We start from the raw sequence: 18,950 nt of genomic DNA, 5'->3' as shown, positions 1-18,950 counted from the left end.
TTTAAGACAAAGCATGTGTAAATTCATAAGTCGACACCATTGCTGAGTATTTCTGGTGTTTCCAGTATTGCTGGTGTTTCTGACGTCACAAACTACCTTGTAACCAATCAGATCAACGTGTGATCGTCAACCAGTGGATCTCTGAGCTGAGTGAGTGAGTGGAGGCGGGGCTCATTTGCATATTCATAGAGCTGCGTATACTAAATGAGGCATGGGTGGCGAGTTACATTCAAGCTATTTTAAAGTCCCCGTGAACCAGAAGTTGCAAACTACTTTTCTCCAGTGTTGTGATGTATTTCCAAGTGAAAGGGAATATTGAACAGAGGGCGGGGTTTGACTTTAGTGCTCCTCCTCTACATCTCTGCTCATAGCAGACTAGCGGTTTGAGGAGTGGTTAAGCGTTTTCAACCCAAGCCGTGAAACTGACGTCATCAGAGAAGGAACGCCATTCCAGACCGGAAGCAACTTTTCAGATTTTGTTTAAAGATTATGACAGCAAAAAAAAAAATTCTGTGTATTAACTTGCATGGATAAATTGTTCAGCCCCAAGACTAGTAATAAGCTCTAACAAAGTAAATAGGGTCAATTTTCGACTTTAAGGCATGAAGACATTTTCTTCAAGGAATAAACATTTAAATATGTCATTTTGGTGATCAAAGATGAGTTTTAAGGGATAAAATGATTGACTACAGGGGGACTTTAAAATAAGTTGCCAAGGTAATGCATGAACAAAATAAATACAAACAATTTGCAAATTTAATTGTTATAGCACGAAATTGAAAAGATGTCCTAGTACCTTGGAAAAGACTTTATCAAATGACAAAAACAACAACAACGATAATATTAATAATCCTCAGAATTGGTCAAATGGAATAAATCTCACAAATGTTCATGCTCAGATCAAAACGTGTAAATGTAAAATAAATAAAAATAAGCATAAATGTTTTGATCTGAGCATGAACAGTTTTTATGCATTACTCCATCTGAACAATTTTTTGAGGATTTTTGTGTCAATTTTTTCCAAGGTAGGAATTGCTATCTTTTCAGTTTTGTGCTATTACAGCATTCCAGGCTATAACAACTAAATTATGCATTATAATTCTGTGCATGCTAAGCTCATCACTAAATACTGTATGCTACAATTTAGATGCAAAGCACGCAGTTCTGATAACGTCTTCCATAAAGTCATCCAATATTACCGAGCAAAAACAGCTTTTATGAACTCATAACATTGCAAACAACAATCATATTCAGGCACAACATATATAAAAGATACTGCATATTGAACGAATACAAGTTAACGAAAAATAATGAACGTTTTTAAACAAAAACATGACAGGTACGCTCCTGTTGGTCGTGACGTCATCCCGCTGGCGTTGGTCGTCATGCTGTTTACGTTCAGCGTTATGAATAAAGTTTGTCCCCGTGCTCCTGTGAATCATGATAGCGAGTGTGATGTTTTATGTGCTCTATCCGCTCTCGATGTTCATCGGAAGACTCTCAGGTAAGAAGTTCTCTGTGTTTCGTTCAGTTTGCCGTTTGTTGATGTTGCAGAACGAGGACGAGCACGAGCACGTGCGCCCGAGGCTAAATGAACCACAGCAGCGTCCGTGAGACGCGCAGCATGTCGAGGTTTGGGTTGAATAATGGATATAAAGTGTGGCGACAGAATTAGCGATCAGCAGATGCTGACATATAGCTGGGTTCTGCAGGCCTTCATTTATGTGCACGCTGTCAATCAATCAATCCGTCAATGCTGTCAAACCACCCAATCAAATCATTTCTAACATAACCCATCTGGTGCAGTGATGGTATTAGATGGGAATACCATGGTATTTTGATTTAGGAATAGTCCGGGGCTAGCTGTCACACTTTATAATCAAGTACATATCTCTAAGGGTTGGTTTATTTTTGAACGTTTCCTATGAATACCGTACTATTTTTTTTTTTTTTTTCATGGACTAATTTTATGGTTAAATTAGCCTGTTAGTAATAAATCAAGCATGTCTAATTAATTGAAATCATTAAACTTAAACAATTGAACTACATTATTGAAAGTAAAAAAAAAAAAAAAAACGTTTTAGAGCCATTCCACCGAATGGGTGACATTTCTGTCCCAAGGACATTATGTATAAAAAATACATGAAAATTAATTCAAGAATACTTTTTATTATCCCTCACATTAAGCTACCTGCAAATAATAGTTAAAAACATTAATAAAAACTAACTAGAACACTGAAAAAATAGCATTTGTTACATGTCCCCACTCTCTATCTCTAAACTTTATCTTGAAATATGATTAAAATCTTTTAGAAATTTTTTATTTTTTATTTTTTATTGTTGTGTGACTTTATATCCAGTCTATGCTTTAAATGTTTTGTTTTGTTTTCATGGAAAAAATAAATAAATAAAAAATCTAATATTTTAGATAAAATACACATTTTAGTCGTGTCCCCGGGTTTTCACTCCTGTTACCTTTCAGTCCTGTTACCCTAACATGCAATATTCCACAAGACACATTTTCAACAGGAAGTTGCATCATCTGGATCTTCTGAAGGCAATGGGAAGACCAAAAGTAAGTCCTCTCATTTTAATTTCTGTATATTTGATGAAATTGTAACTATGACTGAGAAGATCAATCTCAACATTCTGTCCTGTTACCTAAATTATATCTTAGATGTTTTTTGTTTATTTAAAAAATATTAACTTTTGGTAAGTCACTAGAATTTGCTCAGTGTCCTCATGCTATTAGCACATCAATCCTGTCAATTTCAATTGAATGCCATATGTCATGTATTTGATAACTTTTTCCTGAAAAACTCAATCCTGTTACTTTCAGTCCTGTTACTCATATGAAAAATAAAAGGAGTGAATTAAAGTAACAGGAGTAGAGTCCTCTGTTTGTTGATTTAATACTGTAAATATTAGTTGATATAATACTATTCACCTGAATTATGAGTTTTAAGGTTGCAAGTACTTAAATTGTAGACATTAGTATTAGTTTTACGATGTGAATGCCATACTTCCAGGGAGCCAGTCCACCACGAAGTGACTTAAACGTTTTGTCTCTCTTATATTTTGTAGAAGATGGAGAAAGCCCATACTCTGCAGGTGCCAGAAACACCCACCCATGGCATATTGCAGTGGAAGGAGCGAAACACACCTGCAACCCTCTCTTTTCCCCCTTTTTGTCTTAACTTCCCTCTTTCTCCCTTTCTCTCTCTTCTCTTCTTTCTCTTTTCACCTCTTTCGCTGTGAAATACTACTAGCACATAGTACATCACTTCAACACAGAAATCTTATGCACACACAGTCATGTTCACTCTCTCTCATGCACACACATATGGACACTCATTCCTGTTACCAAGTGTTCATTCCTGTTACAATTATTTATTTATTTTTTTTCTAAAAAATAAAGTTAAACCACTCTTTTTTTTTTCTTTTTTTTTATCAGTTTTGTTTGGTCCATCATTTATTCAATTGTTTAATAAATCAAATAATAAAAAAAATATACATTTGACGCTTCGGACTTCTTTAAAATGAAAAAATGGCTTTGTGTTTTTTATTAAAATACACTTTGCCAAGTTAATATATATTTATTTTTTTGTCACAAATTTCAATTATTTGAACATATAACCAACAATTTCTTTAAAATAAACACGTTCTTGTGGGGAAAACAATGGAATTAATTGACATGCTTTTAAACATGCTTTTTGAATGAGTTTCGGTAACAGGACTGAGAAAACATGCACCCATCTTCTGCTTAGAAACCTTGTAAAAAATAAATAAAGTTGCTTGAGATTGACCAATACACATTTTGAATATTTAAATATGTGTAGTATTAGATTCAGTGTAGAAAAAAAAAAAAAAAAGTTTAATTTTGAAGGGTTGAAGCAAATGTCACCCATTCAGTGGAATGGCTCTTTAAGGGCCCTAAGAAAGTCACCATGAAATAAAAATGGACAATTGTTTTTAATAAAACATTGCAGTATTTATTATAATAATAATTATTATTTTTTATGTATATGCCTCGTAGTCTTTTAATCAGACTGATGAGAAGAGTGAATTCTATTCTCTTCTCTGATGACGAGGGCGGGGCAACCTGTCACTCACATGAGATCCACTAATAGCAAACCACAACCATCCAATCAATTCCCTATGGACAAAATCAGGCCCCGCCCACATTTATTCTTGTTCCAGAAGCTTTCCACTCGATATACGGCACAATAGAGGAGAAAAGACCAGTATAACTTCCATTTCATGCTAACTTTAACCATCGGGCTCACGTATCCGCCATGTTTGTAGTTTTTTAACACTTAATTCGTGTTTGTAGTTCTGAACCGGTTCCTCCTGCATTTTTTCCTGTAAAGATTTAAACAAAATCTTTGTTAAAGAGTTATAAACCATGAACCAAACCAGTCAGCTATGAGGAGAATCACAACATCATAAACTTTGAATTGAAGCAACAAAAAAAAGTATATGAAAATTAGACAAAAAGACATAGATACAAGACTGTGAACTTCAGTGAGGGAAAGAACTATAATCCCATGAAGCATTGTGAATGACAAACTAATTAAAATCCATAGAGAAAATATAAAACCATTCATTTAAATTTGTTGATTACATCTATAGAAAGAAACAATATATTTTGACTTGATTACATCATCTGCAGTCCTTAATGTGAGTGGGCGGACCAAAAGAACTCTTTTGGCACGATTTGATCACCGTGACACTCTAATTGGTGGAATTTTCTGCACAGCATCATGGGTAATGTAGTTTTTCACCACAAATTCCGCTGATTTTGAATACCATTTAGGATGGATATGATGTGAATTTAGATGCAGCAACAGTTCCTAAATTAATCAAATTGGTTGAATGAATGATTCAATGACTCACTCATAAAGACTTACTCACTTTGTCGCCACCTACTGGTGTAACAGTGTAACATGCAGAAAGTGTCACGGTAAAATCCTCACCTCCAACACACAGACTGTCAGTCTGTCTGGATGGAACAAACACAGACAAGCCGAGTATAACGCAAAAAGTCATAATAGTGGAGTTCTGGAGGAATTCATAACCTGATTTATGTGCAATTGAATTTTTGATTCAAAGTTCCCCATGTGACAGCTAGCCCCAGTCTGCCCTTGGCTCTGAAATATTACCATATTCATACACTATCCTTTTCCAAGAAACTCCAAATTGCACCATAGTACTGCAAAAAAACAGAACCTGATGTAAATTTAAGAAATAAATGACACTAAGTGTCTCTTCAAAGTGAGTGACCTAGTCATGGAAATGACACTATGTGAAATACATTTCCAAATTAATCTGTGTGTCACTTTTATATTTTCTCTCGACAGAATTGTGGCGCAAGGCACCGTTTGTGTATGTTAATGGTAAAGAGGTCTGGGATGGTGGCGGCGCTGTTTCTGGACCGCAGCAGACGGGCCTGTCACTACAGTGGCACAGCGCTGGAGACACCGACACCGGTCCCGATCCGGACCACACGGAGACAGAGAGTCCTCAGGGAACGCTGGAGGTAACAGATGGACCGGGTCTCTGCGGTCCTTAAAGTCTTCAATTCAGTTTTATCAAATTCCCCCTGTAGTCAATAGTGCGCGGTTCTATGAATATCAAATGAGCCCCGCCTCCACTCACTCGCTCAGCTCAGAGATCCACTGGTTGACGATCACACGTTGATCTGATTGGTTACAAGGTAGTTTGTGACGTCAGAAACACCAGCGATTTCAAAGTGTGTTTTTGAGACTGTCTTTGGTTCACTGCAGTTTTAAGGAGGAAATACTCAGCAATGGTGTCGACTTATGAACTTACACATGGTTTGTTTAAAAGGGGAACTTTCACCACAGGGGTACATTAAATATCTTAAATGGTTCAAGAAAAGTCTTAATTATCATTTCAAGAGGTCTTAAATTTGGAAACAAAAATCATGGTATGGCTTAATATGATTGATTATTAAACTTCAAAAGGTGATGATGTAATAATAAGCGCTGCATGTGTCAGAGTAAAATGCTGCGCTCGTGGTTTCAGAGCAGTTCACAATCAGTGCAAACTGCACGCTTATGCCAAACGATCACTTATTGATCTACTGTTGATGAATTATGACATTGTTTACCTTAAAGTGTTTATATATTGCATGCAAAATTGTGGCCTTTTGGAGAAATTAGCTGTTCTAGTTTGCGCAGTGTATACAGGGTTTACCAGGGTAAGCGCTATATTTCTGCTGTTGCATCAGCATCACCTGCTGGAAATCATCACCTTTTGAAGTTAAAAAATCAATCACATTATTAAGCCATATCGCGATTCCTTTCTGTATCCAAATTTAAGACCTCTTGAAATGCAATTTTTTTCTAAACTGGTGGATCAAAAAGAAGCAAATGTGCATGCTGAGGCATATATAATATATCATGCATAATCATGCATTTTAAATATAATCATCAGAATATAAATATAATCACTTACAATTTTTACTCTAAAAAGAAGCAAATGTGCATTTAGAAAATCTAAACATATATATGCATATATAATATATCCTGCATAATCATGCAATTTAAATATAATCAACAGAATATAAATATAATAATTTATAATTTTGACTCATCCCATAGAAAAATGTTTTAAAGGATGAAATGTGAGGTTTACTTGTTTTTGTCAAAATCTGTATTTGAACTGTATATTGTAGTTTTCACAGTCATAATTGTGCTGTACCCCCCCCACCCCTGCCCATGTGGTACTCATTTTATGCAGCTCTTAAAATCAGATTTTTTAAACCCTGCAGATCGCCTGCATGGAAACTTCTGTGAACGATGGAAACACAGACGATGAGAAAGCGGCTTTGGTGCTGGAGGAAGAAACAAATGATCGTGACCCTGTGATGAATGAGTCTGCGTTTGCCAGAACTGACTTTCAGAGTCACTCTGACACCATGGACGAACACGGCTGCGCTCAGACTGATGCACACGCGGGATGTGATGATGACCGTATAGTGGATTCCTCCCTGTCTGACATCTACCTGGGCTTTGATTCTGACTCTGGAAACGAGGCTCTTCTGCACACCGGCAGCCCAGTGTTTGATCTGGCAGCTCTGCTTGCAGACTCTCAGGTTCAGACAGAAGCGGAGCCCTTCGGCTGGCACTTCCCCACCGGTCTCGGACTGTCTCAGATGTGTTATTGCCCTTACGTGCAGTTTCCTGACGTCAGCTACTATCCTGCCTTTCAAGACAATGACAGTATTGAAGGTGGGATTCAAAAATATACACTTTTCCAGACAGAAGTTTAGACTGAATGATTTTAAAGGTGCCCGCTTCGATTACTGAAATATGTAAAAACTAGGGCTGTTCAACGATCAATTGCTTCCCAAAAAATAGTTTGTGTTTACATAATATATGTGCGTGTACTGTGTATAATTATTTTGTATGTTTAAATACACACACATGCATGTATATATTTTAGAAATATTGGCATGTATATACTGTATATATATTTATATATAATTTATATTATATCAAAATATAGATATTTTATATATAAATAACATATTTTTCTTAAATATATACATGCATGTGTGTGTGTATTTATATATACAAAATAATTATACACCGTACACACACGTATATTATGTAAACACAAACCTTTATTTTAGATGCGATTAATCGTTGAACAGTCCAAAAAACCCAAAGACAAACCCATTGTTTTTTCATGTGCTGGTCAGGTTTGAGATTTTGCTTCCATAACGTGTCTTCTTTCAGACTAGTGGAAAGAAAACAATTAAGTGTTTATTTTTTTTGCATCTATTTGCATCTGTAGATTTCAATTGCAAGTCAGAAATCTCCACTTAAAGTAACAACATGTAGTTTTTCAACCTTCATAATATATTTCCAAGACCCTTGTGATGGTACATCGACTTACAATAGGTTGAATGACACATCTGCCAGAGCCTGATGGGGTCTGTAAAGCTTTTACTGGCACTATGTAACTTCGGGGTGCGGGTAGTAACCAGAGCTCAAAAAGAACTACAAAATTCGACTGCTTTACGGCATACGTCACTTCGCCCACCACTTCCTCAAATTCGGCCGTGACAGGCCAACCAGCGCGTCTGTTTTCGTCATGGCTGAAGCAGCAGTCAAAGGTTTTGTCGGAGTAGAGTCGGAAGAGGAAAAGGGAGAGTGATAAACTGAAAGGCAGGATGAGGATCAATATTGGTCGAGCGTTTGCTCGCTGGCGTGAGCTTATCGTCAGACCGATGCTGACTTGGCCGTCATGCTGTTGAACTAGTAAGTAAATTGCTTGCATACTATCTTTAGTTTTTCTAATCTGTTGTCTGCCTGGCTACGTTACGGAAACTATCTGGTCCTCCATTTATCTTCATGAATCAGTTAGTAGATGAGCGAATTATCAATCTGGTAGCTAGTAAACACTAACATGCTAGTTTTAGATGCTATCGCTATCATTCTCGTTCAGATTTGAGCATTGCAATCGACATGCAAATCGCAAATGTTTGAGTTAAAATGTTTAGTCTACTAAACATGTATAAATTATGAAAGGAGGAAGATTAATAATATTATCATTGCCCATATGAAAAAAAACCCTGCATGCTTCATATACAGTAACAGCCCGTTCTCATCCCAAGTCGTCATATACTGACGCTTTCAAAATTTCTTCAATATCTGACGCACAAAGCACCCTTTAGCGTCCATATGAGACGCATAACCCTACCACAGACCTAAACCTACCCATAACCGAAGCGTCTCATATTGACGCTAAGGGTGCTTTGTGCGTCGGATATTGAAGAATGTTTGAAAGTGACGATTTGGGGATTAGAATGCGTTGACAGTAACCGTACATCATTTTACGACAGCGGTAATGGACAATTCCGCTTCCAACCTGTAGGGCGACCGCAGAGGAAAAGTTCCATGTTGTTGCTTTAAGCAGCTTTACACACACCAAACTTTACAGTTTTATTCATATCTATATTATGAAGGTTTGTTCATATAACATTCCCCTGGTTTATAGAACATTTTATTCCTAAAAACTTTTATGTCCTAATAACTTTTATGAAAGTATTTTCTGATTTATGGAGGGATAAAAACAGATATCCAAAATTAAATCTAATATTCTAACAAAATAAAACAAGAATTGTGAACTTGGCTTTATCCAGTGTTCAGATTTCTGTTCTGGAAATGTATACAAATTAGTGCGTATTTAATTAGATAATGCATCATTTGCATATTTAAAATTTTCAGAAAAGCAATACAAAACAATTTCAGAAAAGCAATAAACAATTGTCTTAATGCACATGATTAATCAAATGGGTAAAAGTATGGTGACATTTTTACATTTATATTCTATCTCAAATAAATGCTGTTCTTTTGAACTTTCTATTCATCAAACATTCCTGAAAAATAAAATGTATCAGTTTTCACAAAAATATGAAGCAGCACAAAACTGATAATTATGAAATATGGAAATAATAATAAAGAGCCGAGTAGATGTGTCCAAACATCTGACTGGTAAAGTTACACATAGATATCATCTGTTAAATGATTGTGTAGACGACTCAATCTTCCACTTAAGTGACTGTACATTGTAATCACACACAGTGTCCTTTGTCCTCTTTCCAAGTGACGTGGCGAGTGTGGGAGGACTTTGGTGAATCCCGGACCGGCGCCTTTGTGGACGCGGCTGATGCGTTTGACTTCAGCATCATGTCGTACAATATCCTGGCTCAGGATCTGCTGGAAGCGAATCCCGGTCTGTACGCACACTGCCCGGAGGAAGTGTTAGCGTGGGACGCCCGGCTCCGGACCATCCTGAAGGAGCTGCAGATCTGGCAACCTGACGTAAGACCACAGGCAACCCGAAACAGAGAAACATGACGGACATAGATTCTAATAGAGTGCATCAGCGCCGTCCACTTCTTCAGCACTGAATTGTTCCTGAAGTATTTTTTCCATTCGTTTTTCCCATGGAAGTCCTTGTTAAAGCATTGTGAGCCATGAACAGAACCAACCAGCTATGGGGAGAATCACAACAGCATAACCTTTGATTTGAAGCTAAAAAGTAGTTTAAATAGCAATAGATTCTAATTACACTATGTAAAAATAGCTGTATTTTCCTTGCAATAAGTATAAATAGTAGTTAGATGCTATTTATACTTATAAATAGTGGCAGATACTATTTGCAACACTGTGTTGTTGTACATTAAACGGTATGCAATAATAACATGGAGAGTAAATTGTTATATTTATTAAAATGATTAAATGGATTCCTCCCTACAGCTACCCCTAACCCTAAACACTTTATTATTAAACATGTTAGACACTTTATTTCCACTTTTTTAATATTTTCTTAATTTTTATTGAAAATAAATGCCTCTCTGATCTGATATGTGATGGGAAAGGTGAGTAGAGAGAGTTCGGCAAAAGGTGGATTCAAACTCTAGTCTATTTGCGTCAAAGCTTTCTGCTGCACGCCTGACTCCTACAGACACTATTGCTACTGCTGACAATACAGCGTCTTCCCTAATTTTGTCTGGCCCATTCAGATGTCAGTGGGCGGAGTTAGTGTAAATAATCCGCCTTGTTGGCAGAGGCTAGTTACACAAAATTGAAAATTGAACAAAAAGATAAGACTGTGAACTTGATGGCTTTAATGAGAACTACAATCCCATGAAGCATGGCGAATGACAAATTAAATAAAAAACGAATATGAAACTATTTCTGAGAGCATAGGGAAACGGACTTGATTATATCATTAGTGGTGCTTCATGGGAGTGGGCAGAGCTAAAGAGCTCTTGGACAATTTCGCTTGCCGCGACTCTGATTGGTGGAATTTTCTGCACAGCATCATGGGTAATGTAGGTAAAATAACGTCTCGAGTTACGACTGTACGACTGAGAAGGGAACAAGAGGCTGCATCACTTTGCCATTCTCCCTGCATTCCTGTGATCGACTTGCTTCGGCTAAATCGAAGCTAACGCCGGTCAGACCGGATGTGCTTTATCCTTTCCTGGTCGAGACGTCACCCGCCTGTGACGCTCACTCTCGCCATTGGACTAGTTGACACAAGTGCTTCAGACGCAATCACTCAGGGGCGTTCCCAAAGCGTCACCGACGCAGCGCGAGTTCCCTCGAAAGGGAAGTTGAAATAATGCGAACAGATTGCTTTAACAAAAGCATACCATCAACTAACAACCACGTAGCTCAGACTTGTCTTTAAAAGTTTATAAGTTATCGTTAAACAATAAATTCCACTATGTAGAAAATTAATGGAGTTTTAACCATCAGGCTCACAGATCCGCCATGTTTGTATTTATTTTTATTTTTTTTACTTTTTGGTGTTTGTAGTTTGTAGTAGACCCAACTGTTGCACTAATATGAATATTTCCTCTTCTGTACAGATTATTTGTCTTCAAGAAGTTCAAGAAGATCACTTTCATAAGCAGATGTATCCTGTCCTGACTGAAATGGGTGAGGTGCCGAACATAAACCGCTGCCAGAATTATTCTGGGAACATGAAATGAACCTGCCGCTGATAACATAACACTGAGAATAATCTTCCCCTACTGAGGAACAAGCCTGCAAAAAAAATAATGCATAATGAAATAAATGACCCAATGTGTAGATAAAGTCAAGTTAAAGGTGCATTGCGCAACTTTTCATGTTAAAAATACCCGTTTTCTAACCCATACATGCTTAAACAATTGCCTGATGGGCTGACTGAGCCCTTCTCTGATCACTGCGATTGCCTCTATAATCCTGTACAGTAAAATAAATAAGAGGGATTCGGGTCGGAATCTGAGACTGGGCGTGACGTCATGCGCGTTCACGGCACGCTCATATGTCTGGCAGGTTTGTGTATGCGCCGACGCCGCCATTCTCCGTAGAAAATGGATTCTAAGAGACCGGCTTGTAGTTCATTTCAAACACCAACGCAAACTCCACGTAAGATAAAAAAAAAAGAGAACTTTTGTCTAGTGCAACCAAAAGGTCCAAATTGGAGTCAGACAGGCGTCGGGGTAAGACGAGAGTAAACATAGGGAAGGCTTTCAACAAATGGAGAGATCTCCGGTCTGCTCTAGGGCTCAAACGGGATCCTCAGTTGGCTTTTTTCTTGATAAAAAGGTAAGATATATCCCATTCTCTAATGTCTGATACGGCCAATAATGACAATAAATGACGATCCATAAAATGTGTAATGCTTTAGCGTAAGCTAGATAAATGTACAATCGGAATAGGTTTTACTAACTTACCATTGTCAGTGATCAGGTTCAGAATGATTGTGATATAAAATGCTGATATATAAGTTAGATACTTAGACACAAATTTTGAGCAAATTACTGCTTAATTACGATGTACTGCTATTGGAATATGCTACTTAGCTGATCAATAAAACAGGCTAAACCCCCGCAAATCTTCGGCGGATTAGCCTGTTTGGCTTTTATGGTAACGTCATAGTGCCACTTGATTGTTTATTACCTTGAGACATTTGGGTGTACTTTGTTGACCGACTGTGTATGGTATGGTATCATGATTACAATTTTGAGCTTTTACAAAGTTATAACTTATATTGTTCATGAACGTGTTTCCATAATAATAGTCATAAGTGGATACAGTAAACACATAACACAGTTCAACATGGAGATAGATGGGAATAAAAAACGAAGTTTTCTACTACCCCCATTTTTTCCCTCACACATAAGTGTGTTATTTACTCAATTGCCTTTCCTTTCACATATTTTAAATTACTTGCAGATTTAAAACTTTATTACCTCTGAAGACATTATGATTGTAAACAAAAGATTTGTGCGGCTGATGCTCCTTGGGTTATGACCAGCTCGAGCTCGTGCAAGCGTGCGTGTGCGTGTGGTCCGTGAGCGTGCACACCTCTGGTTGCAGTTTCGCTTGCCGCCAGAGGGGGCGTAGTTCTGCGAAAACTCAGACTCTCGCGCAATGCACCTTTAAATTTGTATTGTGCTTTTTAGTGTTATATCTTAATCTTAATATCTTCATGCCTTATAGTCACATTTATCAGGTTAGAGCTGTTTGACAATATAGTTACATTTTACAACAATGCAAACAATCACGCAGATTAAATTAGTCAAAGTCAATAATTTTATCCCTTAAATCTCATCTTTGATCACCAACATGAAGTATTTAAATGTTTTTTCCTTGAAAAAAATGTCTTCATGCCTTAAAATAGTGTAAATGTAACTCGACACCCTTGCCTCATTTAGTATACGTGGTTCTATGAATATGCAAATAAGCCCCGCCTCCACTCACTCACTCACTCAGGTCAGAGATCCACTGGTTGACGATCACACGTTGATCTGATTGGTTTACAAGGTAGTTTGTGACGTCAGAAACGCCAGCGATTTCAAAGCGTGTTTTTGAGACTGTCTTTGGTCATTTACAACTTATGCATTTTTCACATTTCACATGAACACCTGAGTTTTGAGAACTCCAGTCAAACAGGTGCTGAGTTTTCTCTTAATCACCCATTCAATCGTTTTTTTTTTTCATCAAGGTTACATCTGCATCTACAAACGACGCACAGGAACCAAAACGGACGGCTGTGCGGTGTGTTATCACAGGGAGCGCTTTACCCTGCTCTCCGTCAAGCTGCTGGAGTTTCGGCGACCGGACTGCGAGCTGCTGGATCGGGACAACGTGGGCATCGTGCTCCTCCTCCAGCCACTGTCAGCGCAGGCCAAAGCGTTCAGCCCTGTGTGTGTGGCCAACACACACCTGCTGTTCAACCCCAGGAGAGGAGACGTGAAGCTCACGCAGCTGGCCATCGTGTTCGCGGAGATCGACATCATGATCAAGAAATGCTGGAGTGAAGGACGGCGCTGTGAGGTTGTCTTATGTGGGGACTTTAACGCTTTACCCAACAGCCCTCTGTGGAGGTTCATCAGCAGCGGACAGCTCTACTACCACGGGTTACCAACCTGGATGGTGAGTGACCCGTTTACTCATGGGACAGCAGAGGTTTCACTCAAGCGGCACCATTCTAATCTGTAAAATGAAGCTTACCCGGAAGTGCGAAAAACTGCAATACATCGAAAATCCGCTACAGGCAGGTCCCAAAAGGGAGTAAATGTCCAGAGACCACCATGTTAAAATGTCCGTTTTCACAACATAAATTCATGTTTTTACAGGTTGGTCCCATGGACTTTTATTGTATTTTTCGATAGGTTCCGAGTGCCTGACAACTGTGAGGGGGGTGAATTTTTTCTTACTCGTTAGTTTAGATCATATTTAAATATAAAATGTATGTCAAATAAGGGCGTGGTTAACTTTGATTGACAGCTGATAATGAGCATAGGCTGCGCTGAGTGGAATTCCTGAAATTTGACCTCTCGGCCATGATCTGACACAACACATCATACCACCTCTGTATCCTTTCTGAACATTTGTATTAAAATATCGTACAAGATGGCGCCGCCCATACCCCCCCTAAACGGCCTCAAAACCGTTCTTCAGAAAGTCTATGGGTGACGTCACAGACACTTTGTCCATATTTTTTACAGTCTGTGGTTTCACTACAGGACCCAGATTTAAGTAAGGGATGATGAACATCCAGCCGGTTGTTATCTCAGAATAAACCCAGCAGGGTGATCAGTAGAGGTCGACCGATAGTGGATTTTACCGATACCGATATTTAGGTTTGACCGTACATGCCGACAACCGATTAAACCGATAAATCTTGTGTCCATCGGAAAGCTCAATGGGCTCAAAAATATCCCTATTGTGTATATTCCTATTAATATTTCCTGTTGTGTACTTCTTGTATGCGTGATGCATACAGTGATTCTGATCACTGCTGCTGTTTGTAGAAAACACTGAATGTATTGTTTGCCTTTGCAGGTTTCAGGACAGATGGATTTGTCATATAAAGTCCATCAGGCGAGGCTTTTCGCCCCCTTGTGGCCCAGCAGCCTCGGCATCAGTGACCACTGTCAGTACAAGTCTGAAGCCCAGACCGCAGCTTCAGGTCAGTGCCAGATCACATCGTTTCAGGACAATCTTTCTGTCGTTGCTTGAAATTGAAAATACTGTCTATTATTATTACCTTTACACCTATCCCTTGTGCATCAATTTAAAAAAATTACACATAGGTCTAGGGCTGTAATCTCCCAGTCGATTATTTGGTCGATACGTTCTGGCTCGACCAAAATTCTGATTGGTCGATTTTTGGCCGCGTTCATTTCATTAGTTTTGCCGTGTTCATTTCATCAGGTGGAAAGCACTAATTGCTAATGGGGGTGTTTTCAGAGCACTCCTGTTTCACAGGTAACAGTCTGTCTTCAGAACACCCCCCTTGTTTTCACTTCTTTTGGATTAGCCCAACCCACTGGAGAAGAGCGACAGTTTGAAGAAAGTTGGCTACTAGAAGGTTTGCTGAATATTATTTATTTAATTGTGAGAGCGTTTAATTCATAGTCAGTCCTTTTCTACCATGTCAACAAAGACATCGGCAGTGTGGCAGCATTTTTTTAAAAGTTAATAGTCTATTTGTGTCTCAGCCACGAAGCTGAGATCCACAGAGTGGCTGCACAGATAGTGTCTGTCAGTTAATACATATGACAAAAACAATTGTCTAAATTATGTTGCATATTCGTCAAAAGTGCTTGTGATGATATCACTATTTTCGGAAATCATAGGCTCTGATATTGCGCAGGTGCACGTGATGCAACACTGTCAGAGCCGACAGACTCGTGTGTCAGACTCATTTCAGTGTAAAATAATTAGGTAAAAAACTATTTCATATACCGCAAATAGCCTACTAGTTTTTTACGTTTATTTTTAATTCATTTAGGCGGACAACAAGGCTACCAAGTACTGCGCACAGAGCGTAGCTAATTAAAGGTGCTATAAGCGATCTCGGTTGGCGTAACCTCTTGTTGATGTTTGAATTATTATCAAACAAAACGGAGGCTAGCTAGACCCTCCCTCCTCCTCATCCGCGCACTAACCCCCGAACCCCACCCCCACATCATTCTTGTCGGTTATTGGCTGGAACAGTTTGTTATGTTTCGTGGTGCGGGTCGCTCTGTTTGTTGCTCAGTATGTTTTTGCTGCAGTTTGTGGAGCCTGGGCTGTCTGCAGAGACCGTGTTTTTTTACAGTGTGTTCAGGGGACAGGCAGCTAGCGGATAGTGAGGAGATGTTTGTGGTATGTGAAAAAAAAACGTTTTGGCCTAAAAAACACGTGAGCATGTATAGCACCTTTAATTTAACGTTTCTTTTCCTAACGTAATTTTTAGTCGAAAATTTCAGGATTTCAGTCGACCAAGATTTTCTTTGGTTGATTACAGCCCTACATAGGTCCATAGTGGACAAAAATGTCAAAAAACAGTCATAAAAATGTGAAGCCTGGGAGCACAGACTTAAGTTTGGTCTCATTAACACACCCACACAATTATCTCTGCATAATTTGTCCATTTGGCTCTATAATATGCAGAAGCAGAAAACGGGAATAAAGCGAGTATTTATAGGCCAAACCTGAGGTAATGGCACCATCTTGTAATTTTTTTTTTTTTTCATTTACATTTTGAAGCCTTGCCAACAGAATGAAAGCCTATTAACAAAGATTGCATAATTTTATAGTTAAATGTCCCTGGGATTAAAAAATGCAGTTTTAATGGGTTTCAATTGGGACAGTTTTGTGCTTTAGGTCCTGACTGGAACTATTTTGTGTTTCTAGTGCAAAATAGATTTATTAAAGGAAATGGGGATGAAATAGTAAAATTCCAATAAAAATACACACCAGTGCCAAAATGTATGCAGTTGGCAGTTGACATTAAACAAAACTGAAAAAGATGAAAATGCCCATAAGGGCTAAATTAGTGTTCCGGGTCAAAAATGGCCGACCTTTTAAATTGCGTGTAAATCTCTAATCATGCTATATTATTACCAAATATTGGATTCAATCTTTTTGTCAACTTGTTTTCTTTTAGTTGGCACTGGTTTTGTATGTCTTTTTGGAAGTGATTGATCTAAGCTCATGCATTTTTGAGGTTAATTAGCTTGTGTAAAAGTTTTTCACTCATACACTGAGGGGCATGAGCTCAGATCAATGAGGCCTACGATCAGTCAGTAAAAAAAAAAAAAAAAAGTTGATAAAAAAGATTGTATCCAATATTTGGTGATTACAAAGCGTACAGAGAGATTTATTAGCATTTTTTTGTTGGCCGTTTGTTTTTGACCCAGCAAGCGTAAAAATGTGGTGGAAAAATACCCTAAAAGTTCAAAACTTAAAAAAAATTTTTTTGGGGGTAGTTGTTATACTCTGTGTGAGCAAAGCCGGTAAGTTTTTGTCCAATGCAAAAACATTAACCAGCATTTTCAGAAAAAAGAAATTCTTCTCCGAGTCAAAATTACTGGAGCAATATTAAAGGATTGGTTCACAAATGAAAATTTCCTGATAATTTACTCTCCTCCACGTCATCCAAGATGTTCATGTCTTTCTTTCTTCGGTTGAAAAGAAATGAAGGTTTTTGAGGAAAACATTCCAGGATTTTTCTCAATATAGTGACTTCAATGGGGTCCAACGGGTTGAAGGTCCAGATGTGAGTTTCAGTGCAGCTTCAAAGTCTTGACACGATCCAGCCGAGGAATAAGAGTCTTATCTAGACAAACCAGTGGACATTTTATATATATATATATATATATATATATATATATATATATATATATATAAATACAGTGAGGAAAATAAGTATTTGAACACCCTGCTATTTGCAAGTTCTCCCACTTAGAAATCATGGAGGGGTCTGAAATTGTCATCGTAGGTGCATGTCCACTGTGAGAGACATAATCTAAAAAAAAAAAATCCAGAAACCACAATGTATGATTTTTTAACTATTTAATTGTATGATACAGCTGCAAATAAGTATTTGAACACCTGAGAAAATCAATGTTAATATTTGGTACAGTAGCCTTTGTTTGCAATTACAGAGGTCAAACGTTTCCTGTAGTTTTTCACCAGGTTTGCACACACTGCAGGAGGGATTTTGGCCCACTCCTCCACACAGATCTTCTCTAGATCAGTCAGGTTTCTGGGCTGTCGCTGAGAAACACGGAGTTTGAGCTCCCTCCAAAGATTCTCTATTGGGTTTAGGTCTGGAGACTGGCTAGGCCACGCCAGAACCTTGATATGCTTCTTACAGAGCCACTCCTTGGTTATCCTGGCTGTGTGCTTCAGGTCATTGTCATGTTGGAAGACCCAGCCTCGACCCATCTTCAATGCTCTAACTGAGGGAAGGAGGTTGTTCCCCAAAATCTCGCAATACATGGCCCCGGTCATCCTCTCCTTAATACAGTGCAGTCGCCCTGTCCCATGTGCAGAAAAACACCCCCAAAGCATGATGCTACCACCCCCATGCTTCACAGTAGGGATGGTGTTCTTGGGATGGTACTCATCATTCTTCTTCCTCCAAACACGTTTAGTGGAATTATGACCAAAAAGTTCTATTTTGGTCTCATCTGACCACATGACTTTCTCCCATGACTCCTCTGGATCATCCAAATGGTCATTGGCAAACTTAAGACGGGCCTTGACATGTGCTGGTTTAAGCAGGGGAACCTTCCGTGCCATGCATGATTTCAAACCATGACGTCTTAGTGTATTACCAACAGTAACCTTGGAAACGGTGGTCCCAGCTCTTTTCAGGTCATTGACCAGCTCCTCCCGTGTAGTTCTGGGCTGATTTCTCACCTTTCTTAGGATCATTGAGACCCCACGAGGTGAGATCTTGCATGGAGCCCCAGTCCGAGGGAGATTGACAGTCATGTTTAGCTTCTTCCATTTTCTAATGATTGCTCCAACAGTGGACCTTTTTTCACCAAGCTGCTTGGCAATTTCCCCGTAGCCCTTTCCAGCCTTGTGGAGGTGTACAATTTTGTCTCTAGTGTCTTTGGACAGCTCTTT

General features: G+C 38.6%; 1 protein-coding gene across 2 annotated transcripts in view; it reads left to right on the top strand.

Moving 5' to 3' along the window:
* The first annotated feature begins 1,373 nt into the window (after positions 1-1,373).
* The window catches only part of angel1 (angel homolog 1), an 84,558-nt gene continuing 66,981 nt past the window's right edge, over positions 1,374-18,950 (top strand). For both annotated transcript variants that reach the window (XR_014625700.1, XM_084392833.1), the window contains exons 1-7: positions 1,374-1,504; positions 5,361-5,539; positions 6,797-7,256; positions 9,640-9,857; positions 11,417-11,486; positions 13,543-13,973; positions 14,886-15,012. Coding sequence is in view for 1 of the 2 variants with exons in the window: in XM_084392833.1 (XP_084248959.1) it covers positions 1,441-1,504; positions 5,361-5,539; positions 6,797-7,256; positions 9,640-9,857; positions 11,417-11,486; positions 13,543-13,973; positions 14,886-15,012 (1,549 nt within the window). In the remaining variant the exon portion in view is untranslated. The remainder of the gene's footprint in view (positions 1,505-5,360; positions 5,540-6,796; positions 7,257-9,639; positions 9,858-11,416; positions 11,487-13,542; positions 13,974-14,885; positions 15,013-18,950) is intronic.

The sequence above is a fragment of the Rutilus rutilus genome (assembly GCF_951802725.1).
Source record: "Rutilus rutilus genome assembly, chromosome: 21".
Lineage (NCBI taxonomy): Eukaryota > Metazoa > Chordata > Actinopteri > Cypriniformes > Leuciscidae > Rutilus > Rutilus rutilus.
Note: the sequence above shows the minus strand (reverse complement) of the source record. Positions and strands in the feature narration are given on the sequence as shown.